General features: G+C 43.9%; 1 protein-coding gene across 2 annotated transcripts; it reads right to left on the bottom strand.

Moving 5' to 3' along the window:
- Nucleotides 1-393: 393 nt before the first annotated feature.
- Nucleotides 394-22317, bottom strand: C1QTNF3 (C1q and TNF related 3). Of its 2 annotated transcripts, none has more exons than XM_028098103.2 (6): nucleotides 22015-22317; nucleotides 16595-16706; nucleotides 13990-14144; nucleotides 9733-9862; nucleotides 4288-4387; nucleotides 394-553 (listed from the first exon to the last, which is right to left on the bottom strand). In XM_028098103.2, the coding sequence occupies exons 1-6, from the start codon at nucleotides 22315-22317 to the stop codon at nucleotides 394-396; spliced, it is 960 nt and encodes a 319-aa protein (XP_027953904.1). The 2 variants fall into 2 exon arrangements, with proteins under 2 accessions (XP_027953904.1, XP_027953906.1); XM_028098105.2 differs by having other exon boundaries at nucleotides 22234-22317.
- Between the last annotated feature and the right edge of the window lie 767 nt (nucleotides 22318-23084).

Genomic DNA, 23084 nt, shown 5'->3' with positions numbered 1-23084 from the left:
CTTGGTCCTGGCAAGTGCCCTTGTTCCTCCTGAGCCCCATCATAATCACTGCACCCTGGTCTCTGAAATGTTTTAAAGAATGATGACCCCCAAACCTGAGGAATTCCTGAAAGTTGTTATTAAATTAAAAACAGAGCAGCCAAATTCTTTGCAAATGACTTCTTTGATGGAAACAGTTATTTCCAACCTGTATCAAGAAGGGAATTCTTTTTTAGGTGCCTGGGGAAGAGTAAACATGCCAAGTATATTAGTCAAGATCGCTTGAGAAGACTGTTTTGTGGATTCTTCTTCTGAGCTCCTGAGTAGAACCCTCAACTCTAATGTCCCTCAGATCATAACAATACCAGCTCAGCCATAAGTCTTCCCAAAAGAAGAGCTGGTCTGTTCATATATTTACTTGGTTTCAAAGAGCAGGAAGCCTGCAAAGGTAGAGAAGCGCTGGTGGTCCCCATGAAGAGCACCATTGCCCATTCTCAGCCAAACCTCATCCCCTTTAGCCAGCTTCAGTACTGCATGGTTGCTGGACGTATCTGACTTCCCCTTTGTTTCATAGCTGTAAAGAAAAAAAGGTACCAAATACTTAGTCTTTGCAGTGGACAGTCACCTCTTTACCAAAGTATGTCCCCCCCTTCTCCTCCAGACTCTCATGCACTTAGAGTCCTATGATTAAGTCCTCTAAATAGCATATGAACAAAGACTACATGTATCACTTATAGGGTTGGACAACACAACTCCCCCAAACATCTCTCCTTGCTTCTTCCTCATTATGGCCATGTGGATTGGTAATGACAATGACCAGAATGACCTTGGAAGCCAAGTGTTGTAGCCTGAGTTCTTGAAGACTGTGTTGCCAGAAGCTCTCTCTCACTTGCCCCAACCTGGAACAACCACTCTGGACTGTTCCATGAGAAGAAAAGGGATTTCTTTTTTTTAAAGATTTTATTTATTTGACAGAGGGAGACACAGTGAGAGAGGGAACACAAGCAGGGGGAGTGGGAGAGGGAGAAGCAGGCCTCCCGCTGAGCAAGGAGCCCGATGCGGGGCTCGATCCCAGGACCCTGAGACCATGACCTGAGCCGAAGGCAGACGCTCAACTACTGAGCCACCCAGTTGCCCTGAAAAGGGATTTCTATTATGTTTAAGTCATTGGGTTAATGTTATAGCAATTTAGTCTACCCTAACTTATTTAAAATTTGGTACTGAAGGACGGTTTTGCTATAACCCAAACTAAAATATGTTGCATTGGCTCAGGATCAGGCAGAGAGCACTGAGGAGACAAATATTGTAGGCTTGAAAGCTGGAGACCTATGTTGTGATGGGGCAAAACATTTAGGAAAACATCGGATAACGTGGAAAGCAGACCCTATGTCTACCAAGCCTATACCCTAAGAAAGGAAGTGACTGGGGCGCCTGGGTGGCTCAGTTGTTAAGCATCTGCCTTTGGCTCAGATCATGATCTCAGGGTCCTGGGACCAAGCCCCACATCAGGCTTTGCTCCGCGGGAAGCCTGCTTCTCCCTCTCCCACTCCCCCTGCTTGTGTTCCCTCTCTCGCTGTGTCTCTCTCTGTCAAATAACTAAATAAAATCTTAAAAAAAAAAAAAGGAAGGAAGTGACTGGAAAAGCCAAAATATTGCTTTTAGTAAGATGTTTCTGCAAAAGACTAGTTCAGACAAAACCTGAGATGTCTGAAGCACAGGAAGCAGAAAGGGAGAGTCTAGAAAGTTGAGGTCTAACAGAGTTGGAAAAGCCAAGTGCTTTTATACGAGAGATAGCAGAGATAAAGTGGATGTTGTCCTATTAAGACTTCTCATTCAATCTAATAGACACGGCCTGTGACATAACTTGATGGATTAAAAATATTGCCTTTCTACCTAAATCTATTGTTTAGAAGTCCTTGTGGTAACCACCACTAGTCAAGACAGAAGGGCCTGAAGACAAGGAATCAAGGGAAGGGAAGAACAGGCTGAAAAACTGTCAAGAAAAGAAAGTTGGGTGTGGTTTGCTAACACGTATAACTGACTGGTAGCAAATGGAACAAAAGCCTGCTAAGTTTCTTAGAAATGGTCTTACCCAGAAACCCAAACCTGGCTCACAAAGGACTTGGGGTGTTTGACTAAATACTCTTAGACCTCAAATTTGCATGAGCAGGAAGTGGGCTGTGAAAGACCCCAGGGAAAGCCTACTCACTTTTTAGATGGAGACAAACAAACAAGGAAGGTCCTCCCAGAGGACAGAATTAGGAGCCAAAGAGAAAAACAGCTGAGAGGCTGACTTGATAAAAAGGATCGCTCATTCCTAAGCCTTGGGGCTTTGAGCTGGATGCATGAACTGCAGTTTAGGCTGGCTTCCGTGGGGGTGGAGATGGGGAGACATATACTCTAAATGTAGAGGAATTCAACAGCTACTTGGTAGCCAGAGGAGCAGAGAAGCCTAGCTGTTCACCAGACTCCATCTCCCTGCTTCCAGAGGAGCAGCTCTACCTTTCCTTGCTGCCCTTGCCTTGGTTGAGGGGAGTTAGGGCTGGGCAACAATGTAACTGTATTCTTTGAATAGAATGTGTGATGCATAAACATTTTCACAAGCCTGTTGCTCTTTTCTCCTTCCGACTATGGCAATGACAATGACCAGGGAGAATTTGCAAGTCAGTTTTACAGGTTACAGAACTGCTTTCACCAGTCTGCATCTCTCAGAACCCAGATAGAGCACCTCCCTTCCAACCTGCCTCCACCCAAACCCTCCTCTGCCCTCTCTGCCTCGCCCTTCCCCATCCTGGAGCTGGTCAAGCAACATAGAGCTCTGCAGTGTTTGAGCTGCCATATTGAGTCTCTCTCTCTCTCTTAAGAATTTATTTATTTATTTATTTATTTATTTATTTATTTATTTATTTATTTATGAGAGAGCACAAGCAGTGTGGAGAGGCAGAGGGAGAGGGAGAAACAGACTCCCCACCAAGCAGGAGCTGGACGCAGGGCTCCATTGCAGGACCCTGGGATCATGATCTCCAACAAAGGAGGCTGCTTAACTGACTGAACCACCCAGGTGCCCCTTGAGTCTCTTTTTTTGCAGCAATTTCACCTACTTCTCTTTTTCTCTTTTGGTTTTTCAAATACATCCTCCCACTGGAGGCCAGGCACCAGAAGAAATGGCAATCCTCCCAAGTCATCAAAAATGACAGGGATAAGATAGCAACCACAGAGTTTTTCATAGATAACTCACCACCCATTTAGTTATGGGAAAGATGTTGGCTCTCTGCCTCTTTCCCACATCCTAAGTTTATACCAGAACAAGTAGTAATATTTCTTTTTAAGATAATTTTTTAAAAGATTTATTTATTTATTTATTTGGGGGGTGCATGCCTGTGTGCACATTACAGTGAGTAGGGGGAGGGGCTGAGGGAGAGAATCCTCCAAGCAGACTCCCCGAGAGCAGGGAGCCCCATGCAGGGCTTGATCTCAACACCCATGAGATCATGACCTGAGCTAAAACCAAGAGTTGGTCACTCAACCGACTGAGCCACTCAGGTGCCCTAAAATAATTTTTTTACAAGAAACTCTAGGGCCGGGTTGCTAGGCTAAATATCAGATCCACAGCACAGCCTAAAGGCCCGGGTCTACTCCCAACTCTCTACCTGTCAGCTGAGGAAGATAGTAGAGAAGACCATCAATAAGGGTAAACTCTGGCCAGAGTAAGAAAATAGAAGAAAAGGCTGAGAAAGAAGGGAAGAAGTTATGAGTTAAGAAAAGAATACAAATGGGGGTGCCTGGTTCAGTCAGTTAAGCATCTGCCTTCGGCTCAGGTCATGATCTCGGAGTCCTGGGATCGAGCCCCGCGTTGGGCTCTCTGCTCAGTGGGGAGCCTGCCTCTCCCTCTCCCTTGCCTGCCGCTCCGCCTGCATGTTCTCTCTCTCTCTCTCTGTCAAATAAATAAATAAAATCTTAAAAAAAAAAAGACTCCCTGTCCCCCGACCCCACTCTCACAAGCACATGTGTGTTCTCCCTCTCTCAAATAAATAATAAAATCATTTAAAAAAAAGGATACAAATGATTAGTTATGAGGAGTGTTGCTAGTAATTAGCTCAAGGCCTCTTATCCACCTGCTTATTCTCAAGTTCATCAGATTTATTTCCTCCCAAACAGTAATTATAATTTGGCCATATATTGGTATATGGGAGATCTCAGTGATGCCAAGTCAGGTTCTCTTGATTCTTACACACTCCCTGGCATCTGCCATCCTTTGAGCAAGCCATGGCGGCATGGTTGATCCCTGTGATAGAGAAGACCACCCACCTGTACATGCTGAACACTGTATTACCATTGTGCATGAGGTACACATACACTTCTTCAACATCCTCGTGCTTCATCATGCTGAAGGTGAAGAAATACACACCTGAAAAAGGCAGGTATATACCCACATTTGTATTAATATATTGTACATCGAGGACCAGGAGATATACGGTATGACTTCCCTTTTTTTGTTTATATTCTATTTGGTATGTAGGCTCTTCTTCACCTTTATTTGTATGAGTGTTCTTTCATCTGCTCTCACCTTCAAACTACTTTAAAGTTTTTTGAGACTTTCTCAGTGTGTGTACTATGTAACACTGATAAGTGCTTACGGTGAGGCACATGCCATTCCTAGGTATCAATTAACTATCATTAGATTAGCACCTACCACAAGACTCTTATTAGAACAAGGTACGGAGCCCCTTGTGGATGAACACACAGCCTCCACGGCCTAACAAAATGAACCATGTGCAGCATTACAATGGATGAGTACCCTCAGCACAGAGATGTTACCCAGAGATAAGAAGTATTTTAGCAGATAAGTGTTTATTAGTTCTGAAGAAATAGTGTTAGTAATTTATCGTGTTACTCATTGTAAGTAGATGAACTTAACGTACAATAGAGACTCAACTATGACTCAGCAGCATGACCTTGCTACTAAAAATAGGGATCCTTCTCATTTGTAAAGGATCAACGTATTTTAAAAGATGTGAGTTTTCTTATACGTCTCTAGGCCACCTAACAGAAAGGAACTTAATATGACCCAATACAGTCTAAAAGATTAAAACGAATCAAAAAGCAGAGAGAGGAGCAAAAAGGAAAATCTTCCTCATGCCAAATGATGTGATATTTGAGAGTGCATTTTGGAAAGATGAATGAATATACATCATCAAGTTTTTATGGATTTCCATGCTACATTTTTAAACTAGTGACCTTGTCTTAATCCATTTGAGCTGCTATAACAAAATGCCACCGAATTAGTAGCTTAGAAACAACGGCAATTTATTTCTCACAGTTCTAGAGGCTGGAAGTCTGAGACCAGGGTGCCAGCATGGTCAGGGGAGAGTCTTCCTGCAGGTCACAGACTTCTGATTGTATCCTCACATGGCAGAAGGGATTAGGGGACTCTGTGGGGCCTCTTTCATGAGGGCACCAATCTCATTCACGAGAATTCTGCCATCATGAGGTAATCATGATAGGCCTTTGGACCCTACTTCCTAATACCATTAACTTGGGCCTTAGGTTTTCAATGTATGAATTTTGGAGGGACACATTCAGACCATAGCAGCAGGCCTTGTAAGAGAAAAAGCCAGAAATGTCTTTAAAAAAAAAAAATAGCATGGCACAGTTCTATGCTTTTTTTCAAAGGTGCAATCAAGTAAGATAGAAGCTGTAAGGGTTCCATGTTGACCACCTGCTTCTGAGTCAAGTTGAATCAAGTGAAGAAGTGTGATTATGCTTCACTTAGTGCCAGGCTTGCATATTCAATATGCTGGGAATGAAGGAACTGGTATAAAAATCAGTCATATCCATTCATATGCCTAGAGATTGGTTCACAGATGAAAAGTAAAGGCAGATTAAAATTAGAGGACTTGAAGAAAGTAATTTATGGTGCTTAGGTTTTTACATTTTACAAAATGTATTAGACACACACACACACAATACACGCATGTGACAATTTTCAATGCCTCAAGAAGATAAAGCTGGATTCAAAAGGGCAGGGAAAAGTATTGGTTTTCCTGAAACAATGATGGCTGCTATACAAAATAGATTGCAGAAGCATGTTAGAAAGAGCAGACTAAGACACCAGATGGGGAATAAATGAAATGCCTAGAAGTGGAAATATAAAAGTGAATATATATCATATCCACCTATGGCTTTCTTCTGCAAGGGAAGATACTGAAAGCAGAGGCAACACACTTGTGCTATGGTTTTCAGGTCTTTGTGTTACTGTAATTGCAAAAATCAGCCTTCTCTGTCTCATCGCTCCCAAAGTTGAAAAGTAGAAAATGCTCAATTTGTCATCTATTGGATGAGATTTAAAGTGGGAGGCAAATGATGGTTGTTACCAAATGATGACCCAAGAGAGTTCCAAAAAACTACTAAATTTTTGAACTTCCATTATAAAGCCCTTGAAAGCAAAGGAACCATCAGGCATCTCTAGGTGCTTATGTAAACTGCAGGCCAGATAATGTGTAACAAAATAGTTACAAGAAAACTGTAAGCCTTCAGAGCAGAAAATCACATAAGAAGGTTTAAAACTGGTTGTGAAGTGTGATGAAAGATCGCTTCTATCACTTCATATATCTGTTTATTTCTGAGTTTAGCTGCATGGAAAACTAAATCAAGGCGTTAAAAGCACTTGTGCCAAATCTGACGTGGCGACTGCATCCATCATAATTTTCCTCTATTCCTTCTAGATCCCACACAGGGAAATAAGGAGCATTGAAAACAAACACCAGAAAGCATCCATTTTTCGTAAAACTAGGAGTCTGAAAAAAGTCAATAAACTTAAAATACTTGTAAGTTTGTCAAATGCAACAAAAAGCAGGCAGAGTCGCACGGAGGCAGCATGGAAGCTGGGCAAGGAGTTTTGAGGAGGCCAAGCCGAGGCAGATCTCACAGTACCGGAAAAAAGGCACTCCCTGATGGAGAAGGGCCACCCATGCGGCAAAGCAGCTCTTACGAGCAGGGCTGAGATGAAGCCTAAGTGATGTTTTGGGGGAAGGTTGCTAGATAAAGTACAAAAAGTGAGGTGAGTGGTCCTGAAGTGGCAGATTTCTGAAACTACCAGCAAAAACAGGACTCCTAAGGGCAAGAGAACTACACGTGCAAGGCTGGGTCTCAGAACTCTTCCCAGACGCAGTGCAGTCTGGGGAGGGAGGCAGAGGAAGTGTGGCCACACAGAGAAAACACACAGAAGGGCCACACTTCAAAGACCAGACTGAGTCCCCTGCTAGCAGGAAAGGGAACCATGGAGCCAGAAGTATGCTGAAGTCCCTCCCCCTTCCGCAGAAACTACTGCCCCTGGCCGGTCTAGGGAAATCCAACTTATTCAACCACCAGTTAATTTCAGAAAGTAGAAAAGAAGGGCAGAAACTACCAATAGAGGAAGAATACTCACTGAGAAGAAATGTTGTCAGGTAGTAGATGAAAACTGTAACCAAATATTCCATCCTGAGTTTAAAATATGTTAATGAAGCAAACCCCTCCATGAAAGAACATTATTAACTCACGGCAGGTATGTCCAGACAAGGGGCGCCTGGGTGGCTCAGTCGTTAAGCGTCTGCCTTTGGCTCAGGTCATGATCCCAGGGTCGTGGGATCGAGTCCCGCATCGGGCTCCCTGCTCGGCGGGGAGCCTGCTTCTCCCTCTCCCACTCTCCCTGCTTGTGTTCCCTCTCTCACTGTCTCTTTCTCTCTCTCTGTGTCAAATAAATAAATAAAATCTTTAAAAAAGAAAAAGAAAGAAAGAAATGTCCAAACAAGAGGAGGAACTAAAAATTGGTCCCATTAGATATAGAAAGAGTAAAGAAAACATCACAGAAATAAGACAGAAGAAATTGGAAGAAGCAAAAAGGAAAAGTCATCCTTAGCATATGTAATTAAGAACACGTAGAAAAGTGACAGAGAAAGCAAACAACATGAAATGGAAATTTAAAAAAAACAGCAACAGATTCGAGAAAATAGTAGATACAGTGAAGAAAAGTTAAACACAAAACCAACAAAACATAATTGGAGCCCTTCACAAGTTAACCAGTGGTGTCCTAAGGTGTGTATATGGGGGGTGGATGCTTGTGAGTGGTCAACCCTAAAGGAGAGGAGTATTTTATCATTGACATGGTTTAGAATTGCTGCACTAGGATGACGATAAAAATCTAGTGATCTTTTCATTGGTCCTATTATAGTTCAAAAATATCCCATAGACAATGTGCCCACTTATTGCCTGATTGCCTAACACAAGTCAGACTGTTCCCAATGCCACCCCACCTTAGTACAGGAATGAGAAGGAAAAACAGTGTTTAAATTTATATTTAAAAATATAATTCAAAGAAACTTTTCAGGGCAAAAAGAAGGCTTACATCCACACATTCAAAGGACAGCAGGAAAAGTCTACCCAGAACGATCAGCTTGTGGTGGCTGAAAGTAAGGAAGTTGTAGGGGCTGAATGACGACTCCCAAATCGGCCCAATTCCTAAAATCTCCAGGAGCTGCAAATGGTACCTTATATGGCAAAAGGGACTTTGCAGTTCTGATTAAATTTAGGATCTTTAGATGGGGAGATTATCCCAGATTACCCAGGGGGGCCCAAGGTGATCACACTGCCCTTGAGAGCCAAGGAGGTCAGAATCTGCCAGGAGGTGACATGACCATTGAAGTAGAGACTGACATGATATGGCTGATGGAGAGGGAATGTTGACAGCTTCAGCGTTGCAGGAGGCAAGGCCCTCCAGCTTCCAGATGAACCAGCATTGTCTATACCTTGACTTCAGCCCGGTGAGACTGATTTTTGACTTCTGACCTCCAGAATTACAAGAGAATAATTGTGTGTCATTTTAAGCCCCTTAGTTTGTGGGAATTTATTAGAGCAGCGATAGGAAATGAATACAGAAGTGCTCGAGAAATTTTAAAAATTCAAATAAAAAAACCATTCAAAGGATCAGGTCCTCCTTGGAGTGGTGGCAAGAGGAGAACACTGTTACTACACATTTAAACTGGGAGAATTAGGATCTAAAGAGTTTTAAAGTCAGAGGTAACTATGGCCTCTGAGGGATTATTTGCTTCAGTTCAAATCAGAGTTAAAAATCTTAGTAACCGGGCGCCTGGGTGGCTCAGTCGTTAAGCGTCTGCCTTCGGCTCAGGTCATGATCCCAGGGTCCTGGCATGGAGCCCCACATCAAGCTCCCTGCTCCGCGGGAAGCCTGCTTCTCCCTCTCCCACTCCCCCTGCTTGTGTTTCCTCTCTCTGTCAAATAAATAAATAAAATCTTTAAAAAATAAAAATTAAAAAAATAAAAATCTTAGTAACCATAGAAGTGTACTCATCTTGGGCGCCTGGGTGACTCAGTCAGTTAAGCGTCTGCCTGCTACTCAGGTTATAATCCCAGGGTCCTGGCTCAGCGGGGAGTCTGCTTCTCCCTCTCCTCCCGCCTCACGCTCTCTCTCTCTCACACAAATAAAAAAATAAGATCTTCAAAAAAAAAAAGTGTATGCATCTTTTTGAATTCTAATTAATTTACTTTGAAATCCAACAGAAATCTATATATGAGCTGACTGTTTTAACCAGAATCAGAAAGAATTCTCAGCCCTCTTCGTGTCTTCCTTTCTGTTTCCTTTTCCTTCATTTTCCTTCCTCCCTTACTCCCTCACCTCTTTCCTACCTTCTTTCTGTCCTTCCTTCTAGATGGCTAGTTGAATAATTCAGTCATTCATTTATTTTTACATCTCACCTGATACCGGGGCCCCGAATCTACCAGTCATGACATCAAAGAAGTTTCCGATGTTTGTCTCCACACTGCTGAAGATAATCCCGCTGTTCTGATTGCTGAAGTGGGTTGCCAGAGAAGCCATGAATGCAATCTAAGGAAAGTTCGTTAATAGGAAATTTACCTTAAAGAAATGACGTTTTTATAAAAGTAAGTTTAGTTCAATATTATTTGTAACAACTAGATCAGAAATGAACAGAAAAAAATTAATCATGGTAATTTCTAACATTTTATGCTATGAAGCCATTAAAATGATAGTATATATCAGCAGTTCTCACCTTGTGTTTCAAAATGTTTTTTGAAATATTAAAATTCTATTACTGGGAAAATGCGGATGAAATCTACTTATAGCTATTAAATGCTATTAAATGCACATTAGCATATTAAAGGATCTGAGAAGGCCTGCAGCCAAATAACCTTTTAATTTTGTTCACTCTGTTACTTTTTTTCTCCAAAAGAACTGTGATACTATGATTTATAATAAATATACATTTAGTCTTTGTCCCAGTTTTTGGCACAGAGTTCCCAAAACCATTGGAATACCTTAAGTGGTTAGGGAGAGCAAGGGGTCTTTTGTTATGTTAATGAGGCGACTTTTGGAAAGCACCTAGGCAACATAAAGATGGGAGCTCTGTTGCCATTGGAGCCAATCCTGGGATTAGAGGGTTGAAACTTTCAGTCCCACCCCACTTCAGGAAGGGCAGAGGGGTGGGAGGTTGAATGGCCTGTGATTTAATCAATCACACCTATACAATGAAGCCTCCATAAAAACTTAAAAGGAAGGGGTTCAGAGAGTTCTAGGTTGGTGAACATGGGAAGTGCAGGAGAGTTGTAGTCGGTCTCTGAGAGGGCAGAGAAGCTCTGCACCCCTTTCCCTAAACCTTGCCCTATGCATCTCTTCCATCTGGCTGTTCCTGAATTATACCCTTTTACAAGAAACCAGTGATTGAGTAAGCAACATATTTCTCTGAGTTCATGCTAGCAAATTACTTGAACCCCAGAAGAGTTCATAGCCTCCCCTTCATAGCCGGAATGTCAGAAGCACAGATGACAATCCAGACTTAGAGTGGAGTCTGAAGTTGGGGGCGGCAGTCTTGTAGGGCTGAGCTTTTAAGCTTGGAATCTGATGCATTCTCCAGGTAAGTAGTGTCAGAATTGAGTTGAATTGTAAGGACACCTAGCTTGGGGGTGTGGGAAAATCCCCCACACTGGAATTGTACCGCTATTAGACAGTCACATTTGAAAATCAATGGCAATCCCCCGTCCACATGCGTCATTGTAACTGAGTGTGAGTTAGCTCAATAAATTCTTTAGCTTCCTGGGATTACCAGTCTTCAATGAATGGGAGTTTTAAGGGAGGGGTTGAGAGAAGAGAGAGGGAATAATTTGAAGTTTGGAAGACTCGAGGGAAAGCAGGCTTAGGAGAATCAACATGGAAAGGATTTGGACAGTCAGAAAGACAGCATGAGGGCTGTGGACTCAGAAGGAAGGGGAAGGAAAGGGATGACCCCGGAGGAGGGATTTTGGAAATGGGAATGAAGGGTCCTGGAAGTCACCCTTCTTTACAGGCTGCCTGAAGCCAATCATTCCTCCTCTGTAATGCCTCCTTTAAAACAGGTGAATGTAGGGGGTGCTTGGGTGGCTCAGTGAAGCATCTGCCTTCAGCTCAGGTCATGGTCCCAGGATCCTGGGATGGAGCCCTGCAACAGGCTCGCTGCTCAGTGGGGAGTCTGTTTCTCCCTCTCTCAGCTCATGCTCTCTCTCTCTCTCTCTCAAATAAATAAAATCTTAAAAATAAATAAAATGTGTGAGTGTAGTTCTCCCAAATTATTACATTGTGGTTTTAGGGTAAAATAATTGATGAAGCATTTTAATAATTGCCCAGGGTGCGCTCCATCAGACTGGCTACTCCAGGGCCCCCTGACCCTTGTATTACCATCACAGGTTTAGAGTTAAAGTTTCTAGATTTGAGGATGTCAAGCATCCCTCTCATTAGACACCTTTAACCTGGCCAAGCGGCATCTGTCTTCTTTTCTTTGTAAATTTTTGCCGGCCCATTAATCCCAGGTTGCTAAGATTATTAAACAGCATTCCTTTATGAGTGACAAAACCTCAAAAACAGTTCGAGAAACACAAAAGACCTCTCAGGTTATAACTTAGAAAACTCGAGGCCCAGAAAAATGATGGAATGTATCCGAGGTCAAACAACCACCAGATATGCCCAGATAAAAGGCAAAGTTTTCCCCCAATTGATCTTTCAGAAAGAGTCTCCGTATTCTGATTCTTTTTTTAAACAAAGTTTTTATTATTTTTTATTATTTTATTTTTAGATTTATTTATCTGAGAGAGCGAGAATGAGAGAGAGAGTACATGAGAGGGGGGAGGGTCAGAGGGAAAAGCAGGCTCCTCGCCGAGCAAGGAGCCCGATGTGGGACCCGATCCTGGGACTCCGGGATCATGACCTGAGCTGAAGGCAGTCGCTTAACCAACTGAGCCACCCAGGCTCCCTGTATTCTGATTCTTTAAAAGTCTCTCAGGTTATGGTATATTCTCTCAATTACACACAGCCCCCAGCTGTGTGAAATAATATTTCAACTTTAGACGCTGCCGTAGCAATCCGCTTTCAGTAGAAACCATACTTCAGATTTTGAATTTGGATCTTTTCCGGGGCTATCAATAGGCAATAGATCCTCTCTTGTGATGCTGGGCAGGGGCAGTGAGCCACAGCCCCCAGTCAGCCACACGGTCAAGAGCGTCAGCAACCAATGATACACTTAACAGCCATTATAATTAATAATAAATGCTTGCTTTCAATGTCGAGAGAAATCCCTTGGAAAAATCTATTTTAAAAACATCAGCCAGGAAATAAATAACCAAGACTTAGTAATTTTCTTGGTGACCTAACACATTTGCAAGTGTTAGATGTTATTGGCAACAAAAATTTTGAATGTCACTTAAAAGAGAAATAAATAGACAAATGAGCATGTAAGCTTAGGATAAAATATTTAATTATAGCTTCATAAATAGATTCAAAACACATTAAGCTGAAATAAATATAATTTAGTCTAATCTAAACTAGGATGGATGACTAAAAAATAAAATGTCTCTAGCGATAAAGAAGATGCTGATAAGAAAAGTTTATTTCTTTTTTTAAAGTTTTTTTTGGCGGGGGGGGCACCTGGGTGGCTCAGTTGGTTAAGCAGCTGCCTTTGGCTCAGGTCATGATCCTGGAGTCCCGGGATCGAGTCCCGCATAGGGGTGGGGGGGGAGTCCCTGCTCAGCAGGGAGTCTGCTTCTCCCTCTGACCCTCCCCCCTCTCATGTGTTCTCTCTCTGTCAAAAATAAATAAATAAATAAATAAATAAATAAATAAATAAATAAATAAAATCTTTAAATATTTTAATATATTTATAATAATATAATATATTTAATCTAATAAAAATAAAGATTTTATTTATTTATTTTTGACAGAGAGAGAGCACAAGTAGGCAGAGAGGCAGGCAGAGGGAGATGGAGAAGCAGGTTCCCCACCGAGCAGGGAGCCTGATGCGGGGCTGGATCCCAGGACCCTGGGATCATGACCTGAGCCAAAGGCAGCCACTTAACTGACTGAGCCACCCAGGCGCCCCAAGAGAAAAGTTTAAATAAAAACTGTGCCACAAGATCTTGAGTTAATAGAGATTAATACTTATGTATTAATATCCATATATATGATTTAAATTGGTAAATGTAACAAAATGAATAAATGTAATATTTGAGGTAGACACATTCCATTTATATATTTGAGTTGCCAAAACCCTTTTTATTTAACATCTCTTCCAATTTGGAAAATAGGACATTAGCTGATACTCAGGGCTTCTGTGTATTTAGTCTAAGAAGGGAGCTGAATTTCAACTTCTTAGGAATGATTTCAAAATGCTCTTTGAACAGTACAGGCCGTCTGCCAATGCCCTGCAGTGGGGTGAGCAAATCCAGCCTCGGGCATGCAGGTATGTGGGCCAGCAGCCATCAGTGAGGACGTGAAGAGGCGCTCAGGCCAGTAGCCATCAGTGAGGGTGTGAAGAGGCACTCGGGCCAGCAGCCATCAGTGAGGATGTGAAGAGGCGCTCGGGCCAGTAGCCATCAGCGAGGGCATGAAGAGGCTCTCAGGCCTTCTGCCTCCTGGACTTTGAGGGTCTGGGCAGTTAGAAGTCCCATGGAGATCTGCCCAAGGTGACTTACCTGCAGTTCTGGCGGAATCCCCGGGTAGCCCTTTTCTCCCTTGGGGCCATGCTGCCCTCTTTCGCCTCGTGGCCCCAGGTCACCTTTGTCTCCTTTTTCACCTTTGGCCCCTTCATGGCCAGTGGCTCCATTATTGCCATTGTTCCCATGGTTTCCTTAAATCAAAAGCAGAAGGCATCATAGGAGAAAGCCCCCATCACTCACACTGACCATCTGTTGTTATACAAATGCAGACCCTTTTTTTAAAGGTTTTTTATTTATTCATTTGAGACACAGATACAGAGAGAGAGAGAGAGAGAACACGAGTAGGGGGAGAAGCAGAGGGAGAGGGAGAAGAAGGCCCCCCGCTGAGCAGGGAGCCTGATGCGGGACTCAATCCCAGGACCCTGGGATCATGACGTGAGCCGAAGGCAGATGCTTAACCATCTGAGCCACCCAGGTGCCCCAGACCCTTTCTTCGAAAATGTTCGCTCTCAATTGCAAAAGACCATTTGAAACAGTCCCAAACACAGCCAAGGAGGCATCATCAAATGGGTTCTCTTACATGGGACACTGAAGACAGGCTTAGCTACTCAAGTCTCCAAAGCCTGTTTTTCCTATAAAGCAAGAGTTAGATGAAAACTTTTGAGGACTGATGATCACAGTATCGTTTATAATGGCAGAGATTAGAAACAAACAATACTGGAAGAGCTCAATTAAAAAAATGGCACATCCCAGTAAATAATGTTATATCATCACAAAAAAAGAATGCTAAAGAAAAATATTTAATAACATTTAATAATGTTCACGATACTTTTAGATAAAAAAGTTATGAATCAATAGAGACAGTGCGATATTATGTGTAAACAGTACTTATATATTATGTAAAAATATTTCCAGTGGGTTTTTTTTTTCTGAATGGATGAAACATGAGTAGTTTTGTGTCGTGCTATGTACTTTTTTGTCTCTTTGGATTTTTCTATAAAGGACGTGCACCACTTTTATCACCAAGGGAGATGTAAATCACTGATACAAATTGTAACAATAATTTTGAAAGTAAGACTTGGATAATGATTTCAACTCTTCACTTTGCCACTAAGAGACAGTTTCTACAACTCTCCCTTTATTTTATATTTGTTGAATTTCACACCCTTTGGCAGTTTATTTTGCATGCTACCTTTGGTCAGGTATTATACCAGGCTTGCAAACTCTCCAGATAAATGAACTTTGACTGTGTTTGCAAGTTAATGGGCCAACAAAAAAAGCCATTTTGATTGGGAAACATTTAGTCAAGGCCAGCTTGCTCTGTACCCTCAAAAGAGTTTAGACTTCAGAACATTTTAAGAGGATGAATATTCTCTACCCCCAGTCACTGCACCTGCTGGAGCCGCCCTTGACGTTCTATGACACAGACTCCAAGGCAGTAATCACGGTTTAAAGTCTAACAGAATGTTTTCTCACTTTAAATTTGGTTTCATAAGAGAAGCCACTCAAAAGTATATTAGAAAATCAAAACTCAGGGAACCTGGGTGGCTCAGTCGGTTAAGCATCTGCCTTCAGCTCGGGTCATGATCTCGGGGTCCTGGAAACAAGCCCTACGTCTGGCTTCCTGATCAGCGGACAGTCTGCTTCTCCCTCTCCCCCCTGCTCCTGCGCTCTCTCTCTTGCTAGCTCTCTCTCTCCCTCAAATAAATAAATAAAATAAAATATTTTTTAAAAGATTAAAACTCATTTGATCAATGTTAACATCAATGAGGGTAAGTGAGAGAAGAGCAAGTGGACTTCTGTCAAACCCTGAGAAAAAGTCCTACCCCCAGTAATTAACCCGGGGAAGAGGAAAACAATTAACCCTCAGATGGATTTGGGAGTTCTAAAACAGAGAGGATCTGGGCTACCCCTTCCTTGGCTGACCCCAGACACTAGCCAGTTTTCAGAACCTCCCACGCCTGGGGCACGCTCAGTAGGGTAGGGTGTCTGAATGGAGCCCGACAGCGTTTCCCACGTCGCCATGTGGTGCTGGAGCCCAAAAATGTTCCCATGAGCCCGAGAGGCATGAAAGTCAACCAAGAGATAGCTGAACATGGACAGACCCTGAGACTAAGGGAAGAAAAACTTAGCTAGACACAGAATCAGATGTAAGGAATGCAGTCCAGTGAACGGCACTATGGAGATGGCTATAGGCCCTGCAGGTGCTCCTTTCCTCCCCACCTTCACTTCCTAAGTTCCCTGAAAGTTAGATAGAGTGTGTTACATGAAGCGTGTTGTGGCAGAAACGCCCAAACAAGAGTATGTCCAATAAGATCCCATGATTCTGTACTCCATGCTGGTGAAGACCCTCCCCCTCTCTGCCACCGACAGTGAATCTGGTGCCCCAAGATGACGGACGAACACCTGTGGGATTCTGCAAGCTGGATAAATAATAAATACTATAGAGTTTTTGGTATATTGTTCCACCTAAGTGGCTCTGTAAACCCAGTCCTCTCCCAGAACTCTCTTTTGGATTTTCCATGCACACCCTTTGGATCACACACAAGTGAACCCAAATTATTTCAATTCACCTTGGCTCTGATTTTGGCACAGTGCGCAATTAGACTGGCAACAAACAGAGCATGTCTCTCATCCTTACCTGGAATGCCAGGGGGGCCCGGGGGCCCCGGGGGACCTTGGTAGCCGCGGAAGCTGTATTCTCCATGGCAACACTTGCTGCAGTCTGGGGGCGGTCCTCCGGTTTGTGGAGACTTTAAAAAAGATACAGAGAGAAGCTTCAGAGAATGGTACTGGGGAGTCATTAGGACTTGTGAATTTCCCTTGGTCTCATCTTTTGGGTAAGTTTAACTCCAAACAACCTACGACCGCTTCAGAAAAGCTGGTGTGGGGTGAGGGCTTGAATGGCATGCTAGCTAAAGAGAGCCGATGTCCAAAAGGACAAAGAAGCGAGAGGGTCAAAAGAAGGGCATGCTCTTTGGAAGGAGTGTGGTGTTGGCAGGGGATGGGGCAGTGTTTCTGGGAAGTACTGTCTTGAGGCTACTGTGATGGCCAAGGAGGAAACCCCTTCAGAGGTGGACTTGGAGGCGGCCCTCTCATTCCCAGCTGCCAGGAGCCTCGCCTGTCGCTCCTTTGAGTAGGTGACCCTCAAATGGTAAGAACGATCAACTTCCAAGATACTTATTAAGAATTTCTATATTCAGGATACTGGGATAAGAGTTCTTAGAAATTTTGAGTCAAAATGCCACTCTTTTTTTTTTTTTAAGATTTTATTTATTTATTCATGAGAGACAGAGAGAGAGAGAGAGAGAGGCACAGAGGGAGAAGCAGGCTCCCAAGGAGCAGGGAGCCTGATGCAGGACTCGATCCCAGGACCCTGGGATCATGACCCAAGCCTAAGGCAGACGCTTAACCATCTGAGCCACCCAGGCGCCCGAAATGCCACTCTTCAGTCACAACACACTTAAACTGCCTTAGGACATGGAGGAAACAAAGTATTCTTTAGCCCAGCAAATTACTATTAAGTATCTACATCTTGAAACAACTTTAACTCCCCCTTAAGCAGTATTTAACCTCAGGTCCTGTATCATATTTTACTTCAAAATTTTAAAAGATTATCACATTGTTCGAACCAATATCCAGTGAGTACTTAATGGATACTAAGTGTACTCAAATGTGACACTGAGCGGACTTGCTTATTTATTTAAAGAAAAATTTCTAAAATGTGTGCTTACTGTCAAGGAGCTACAGATCTAGTACAAGAGCTAGATTCGCTGATAAAATTTAGAGTGACACTAAACTGGTAACTTGCCTTTTGATTATGTAATATAAAATATTTATGGAAATTTTCCTAAACTTGAGTTATAATTCAATGGTCTGTTGAAAACAGCGTATTATTTCTAAAGGATTCTAAAGAAAGGGAAGGAGCAAAAGAGGGAGGGATAGGAGGGGAGGGAGAAAGGAAGGAAGAATTTGAAATTCAGGTTTTCTCTATCGCTAGAAATCCAAGCAGAAAAGTGGGTCAAGTCTTCCATTTCTGCACATTTAGACTTCACTATTTTTTGTTGTTGTTTAATCAAAAATGGGCTTGAACGTTTTCCTCACTCCCTCATTCCTTTTCCTTTAAGGCCTCCACCATGCTCTTCAGGGAAAATGCAGACTATCTGTAGTCTGAGCATTCTCTTGCAACACCTCAGAGCTGGAGTCTCAAGTGATCAGGGGCCACAATGTGGAGCTAACTCCTGTCTAGTCTTCTGCCCACCAGACCCCACACTGGACAGATACGGGAGTCTGCAAAAACCTTTGGTAAAACTGGTGGAGGAAAAGAAAATCAGCTAAAGCAAGTGGTCTGGGACAAGCAACTTCAGACACTTGGAAAGTCAGATGCCACAGCACCACCCCACCTTCTAATCCAAGGACGCAATCTGAGAAGTATTTCATAATTTCCTGGTATGATTTTGCTAATGTGAAATACAATTTTTTTTTAAGTTCCAAGAAATCCAAGTCTCTGCCAATAATGGGCTTTGGGGGAGAAGGAGGGAAAATTCTGAAGCGGGAGCCATTTGAAAACAGAACTGAGTTCCTGAGATGCTAAGAATTTTAGGAACATGACTGTCCTGGAACCAGAACTCCTATCTCAGTTCTGTGTGGCTTTAGTGATGTCACTCCCCCCTCCCCCCGCCCCACCCCGCATCATTTTTCTTGTCTACTAAATTAGGGCACTGGGTAAAATGGCCAGGAAATTTCTTGCCAGCTCTAAGAGCGAGCAAAGATACTAAGGTCTTTTCTAAACCCTCAAATAATGGTTTAGAAAGATTCTGTTTGTAAAGTCTGGTGTCTGAGTGTGAGAAGTTAGCTCCAGGAGAGTGGGCTGCTCGGGGTGAGTGCCCAAGCTACTTGGGAGCACTTCGAAAGCAGAGAGCTGCCACCCCAGCAGGGAGAATCTTCTGGTTCCTACTAGTTGGTCATGTCCTGAGAGCCCCCCGACAACATTCACATGTTCCTCTGGCCTGGTCCTTCACAATACAGTCAAATGGAATAATGCTTGTGAGCCTTCTGAGGGACCCTTAGAACAAGTTAGACCGGATGTGTTAAGTCAGAAGTTATCACTTAAGTAAGGGACAATTACACGCTAGGGAGTCACTACATATACCCTCTTAAGTTTATCAACCCTTTTCTCATAATCAGGTCAAATGTGAAAGCCAAAGGAGAATGAGCAGCACGGGAGGAGGGAGGGGTCTCTGAGACAAGTCCCAGCCCTTTTGTGGATGGAGGCCATGGGGCAGCTACTCAGGTTCTGCTCTGCTATTGGCGAGTGACTTCTCAGAAAGAGGACCCACAGCTCCTTCTTTAACCGAAGCAAGAGGGAAGAGGAAGGAGAAGGGGGGTGGGCAGAAGGAGAGGAGGGAGTCCAGGAGGGGGGGGATTGATAAAGGAAGAAACTGCCTAGAAAAGAGAGCCCAGGTCTGCTCTCCCCCAGTCTCTGCACACTTCTACCCACCACGAAGCCCATGGCCAGAGTGCTCTTTCTAGAACACGCACCAGCCCACCTCACTGCCCTGTTGTGAACAAACAAACACAACTTTGGCGGGCAAACTAAGGTCTGAGCTCCTCAACCGGCCAACAGAATCTTCTAGGCTGGCACTGAGATCATCCTGTGTCTTCCTCGAACAGCTCAAGGGCTCCAGCTGTGCCCATCCCTCCCAGGCTCTCTCATCTCTTTGCTGTCCCACATAGTTTCAGATTTTATTTCTTGCGTGGATAATGATTCTTTTTGTCTCACTTCTGAGATCCAATGTAGCGGCCACCACCACTCGGGCACTTTCTCCCCAACTGCCTTTTGTGCAGAGACTTTGTTTACCACACGGTATTCAATGATCTGGTCATTTGTCCCCATGAGAGCCCTTCAGAACTGTCCGGAGATAGGCTTGGGCTTATTTATCCCCATCCTAAAGCTTGGCACATACTAGAAGCACAGGAAATCATAGGTGAAACAACGAATGAGGAAAAAGAAGAATTAAAAGAAGAGAGGAGGGGAACACAGGAAAATCCTCAATGCAGTGAGTCTCCATACCTATTAGCAGAGGAGTCATATTGAGGATCGCCAGAATATCAATGATTCTAAATCTCCTCAGGATCTGCTGTTGGGGGTTTGTTTGAGCCCAAGAGGGTTTGAAAGCCCACCCCCCTCCCCACTGCTAATTCAACAAAAGAAAGCCAGGAAGTGACTTCCCGCCCCCCTCATCTGACTCCAGCATGCTGGCTGCCTACTCAAAGATAGGGCGAAGTAGAAGTGTAATTTGGATTCCAGTGGCCTGCTGGGTGTTGGTTGCCAAGAAATAACAACAAACGACAGCCTACATCTGCCTTCTGCTGCATCTGGGAGCACATACTGCGAAGGCCAGGGAGGGTCCAGCAAAGATCCCACCCACTGAAATGGAAAGTCCAGGTCAAAGCCTGGATGAAAATGAAAATATCTTCACCACAAGGAAATACAGAGGACCATGAGTCACCCTCCAGCCAAAAGATTATCAGATGAGGGGCTCCTGGCTGGCTCAGTCAGTAGAGCGTGTGACTCTTGATCTTGGGGTTGTGAGTTTGAGCCCCACGTTCCTCTCCATGCTTAGCCCCAGAGTCTACTTAAGACTCCCTCTCCTTCTGCCCCTGCCCCCACCCTGCGCACTCTCTTTATCTCTTTCTAAAATAAATAAATAAATCTTAAGAAAAAAATAAAAAGATTGTCAGATGAAAGGACAATATCTAAAAGTGGGCTTTGAAAAATAAGTATTTGGAGGTTATCGTTTCTTTTGTGGCTCCTTAAAGAAACAATTTTTTATTTTTTTAAAAAAGATTTTATTTATTTATTTGACGGTGGGGGCGGGGAGAGCACAAGCAGGGGGAGGGGTAGAGGGAGAGGGAGAAGCAGGCTCCCCACTGAGATCATGACCTGCGTCCAAGGCAGATGCTGAACCCACTGAGGCACCCAGGCGCCCCAAGAGACAATTTTTTCTTGACACGGTCTGACAGAACAGTCTGGGCGACTGCACTGTGCAGCTGAGTTAGAAATTCCAGCTCAGCCCCAGATCTCTAGCTGATCATGTGTGGGGTTTCAGTTTGATCATATCACCAGTTTCAACCCAAACTTTTCAGTCTGTGAGAGGCCGGGCTTGGATTTCACCTGCATGAACCTTTCCAGGGCCTATTGAATGCAAAGACACAGTGAATTCTTGTTGTAAAACCTCTTCCTTCAAAGCTCTTGTAATTCAAAGTAACTCTTTTTGCCCCCTTCCTCTGATTTCAGCCTGCCAGATGCTGAGAAGGTAAGTCAAAATCCGTTTTGTCTGTTCTTAATGTTTTAAATGAAATTGAATTTCACCAATTTGCAATTCACTACACTGAAACCTGACCTCACTCCAAAAATCCCCAAAAAGAGTTAAAGATGTTCCTTGGGTGCTGAGTTCACACCCAGGGAAATAAATCAAGTCCTCTGTGATTATCAGGCTTTAAATCACACAATGAAGTTTTGCTTTTAATACACATGCAGTCTTATTTGTTCTAACTCTATGGTTCACAGGCTGAACATAGAGGCTGAGCAACCTAGACGACTATAAATCAAATAAACAAGGTCGGCATGAAATGTCACAGTCAACTAACACATCAAAGTGAAAAACTCAAAGGGCAGCTTCTCCCTGCTGGGAAGGATTAAGAAAATCCAACTCTCTTAGGATCTGCAAATGATTGTCTCCAGCAATCCGTCTTATCTGTGTGCTCAGCACTTTTCACACCAAGAGAGCAAGAAAGAAATCAAGTCATAGCACAGCAGGGAGCTGGCTGCTCTGTTCTCCTTGACCCGGGGGACACCCTGTCCCCCACATCCTCTGCTGATTTCCTAACAGAGATCGGCAGTCGTCCCCCTCCCAGGACCCCAGAGCAACCCAGAAAGACCCCCACAAGCAGCATAGCAAACTTCTCGAAAGCATTGATCCTAAGAATCGCAGCTGAAAAAGAACAACAAAACTCGTTAAGCTTTCACAGTAATCCTTAGAAGAGAATTCCGAGTACCTGGCCCCAGAATGGGGTGATCTGGGCTAGGTCATCTACCTCGGGGTGCGGTAGCTCATCTGGTCTCAGGGATTTTAGGTCTGTAGAAGTGTTATTATCCACAGTCCCAGTTTTAGGATGGCTCCGCTCTCTCACTTTCTCCCTCCTGGAGCCGCTACGGCCAGTCTGCTGGTGGCTTTGCACTATTCTCGCCACTACTTTATTAGCTCTTCCGCTCACCTCCATGTATTCATCTTGACAGAGGCAAAATGGGAGGAAAAGCAAAGCCAGCAGGTGCCAAGAGACGAGCTGCCTCCCGAGCATGATTCTCAACAGAGCCCCAGAGCCTCCTGGAGAGCACGGCGGGGCTTCTCAGGCAAATGCCAGGGCTGGAAAGGCGAGCTGCCGCCGGCTGGGCGCTTTTATACTTTGGTGTGTAATAAATAAGGCTGCAGGCATGCCAGAGGGAAGCAGTCCTCCTCCCCAGGCAGGACAGCCCCCAGTCATCACTCCCCCCGCCACCAGGCAGCCGGGTTGGTGCGCGCAGCTCCCAGTTGGTGGGGTTCATAAATGTCACACCTTGGCACGTTTGTGTTAAAGTGTGAGGGAAACATACACAACCAGCTGGAAACAGAGAGCATGTGTCCAGAGGTTTGCTTTCGTGATTAGACATGTGCCTTCGTGGTCTGAGATGCTTTTGGAAAAACCTGCCCTCAGGCTTGCCAGGAAATTTGGGCTTCACTGCATCAGTTCTGTCTGACATGGCTGGGCGGACTGGTTCAGGGCAATCCGGAGAGCTCATGCACTCTCGCTGTACAGCTAATGCTTCTCCACACTGGTCCACTTAAAAGAACTCATTTCTCCTTCCAGACGTCAGCCGCAGAAGGCAATTGTGTGACTCCAGAACACTGAGCTGGATTCCGGTGCAGAGTCCCTGGGTCTAGCAAAAGCATGTCCCCATTCTAGGTTAGATTTCCCTTTCCCCTGCGTTTCCAAAAGCCAAGTCAGTGATTGCCAGATGAAGGCACAACATCCTGCTTTCTATTAAAAGACACTTGTCTGTCTCTGGCTACTCATCCTTCTGACATATT

This window comes from Eumetopias jubatus, unplaced genomic scaffold (assembly GCF_037043125.1).
Source record: "Eumetopias jubatus isolate StellerSeaLion01/CBP00866 unplaced genomic scaffold, mEumJub1_p1.0 scaffold_5, whole genome shotgun sequence".
NCBI lineage: Eukaryota > Metazoa > Chordata > Mammalia > Carnivora > Otariidae > Eumetopias > Eumetopias jubatus.
This window is presented reverse-complemented; position numbering and strand designations above follow the sequence as displayed.

Excerpts from the sequence above, each read along its gene's own strand:
- C1QTNF3 (XM_028098103.2), bottom strand. The coding sequence starts at position 22,317 with ATGCTCGGGAGGCAGCTCGTCTCTTGGCACCTGCTGGCTTTGCTTTTC. Across the intron at positions 16,707-22,014 it reads TCACCCCATTCTGGGGCCAG|TCTCCACAAACCGGAGGACC; the intron begins GTACTCGGAATT and ends TCTTTTTTAAAG. Across the intron at positions 14,145-16,594 it reads GGGCCCCCCTGGCATTCCAG|GAAACCATGGGAACAATGGC; the intron begins GTAAGGATGAGA and ends TTTTGATTTAAG.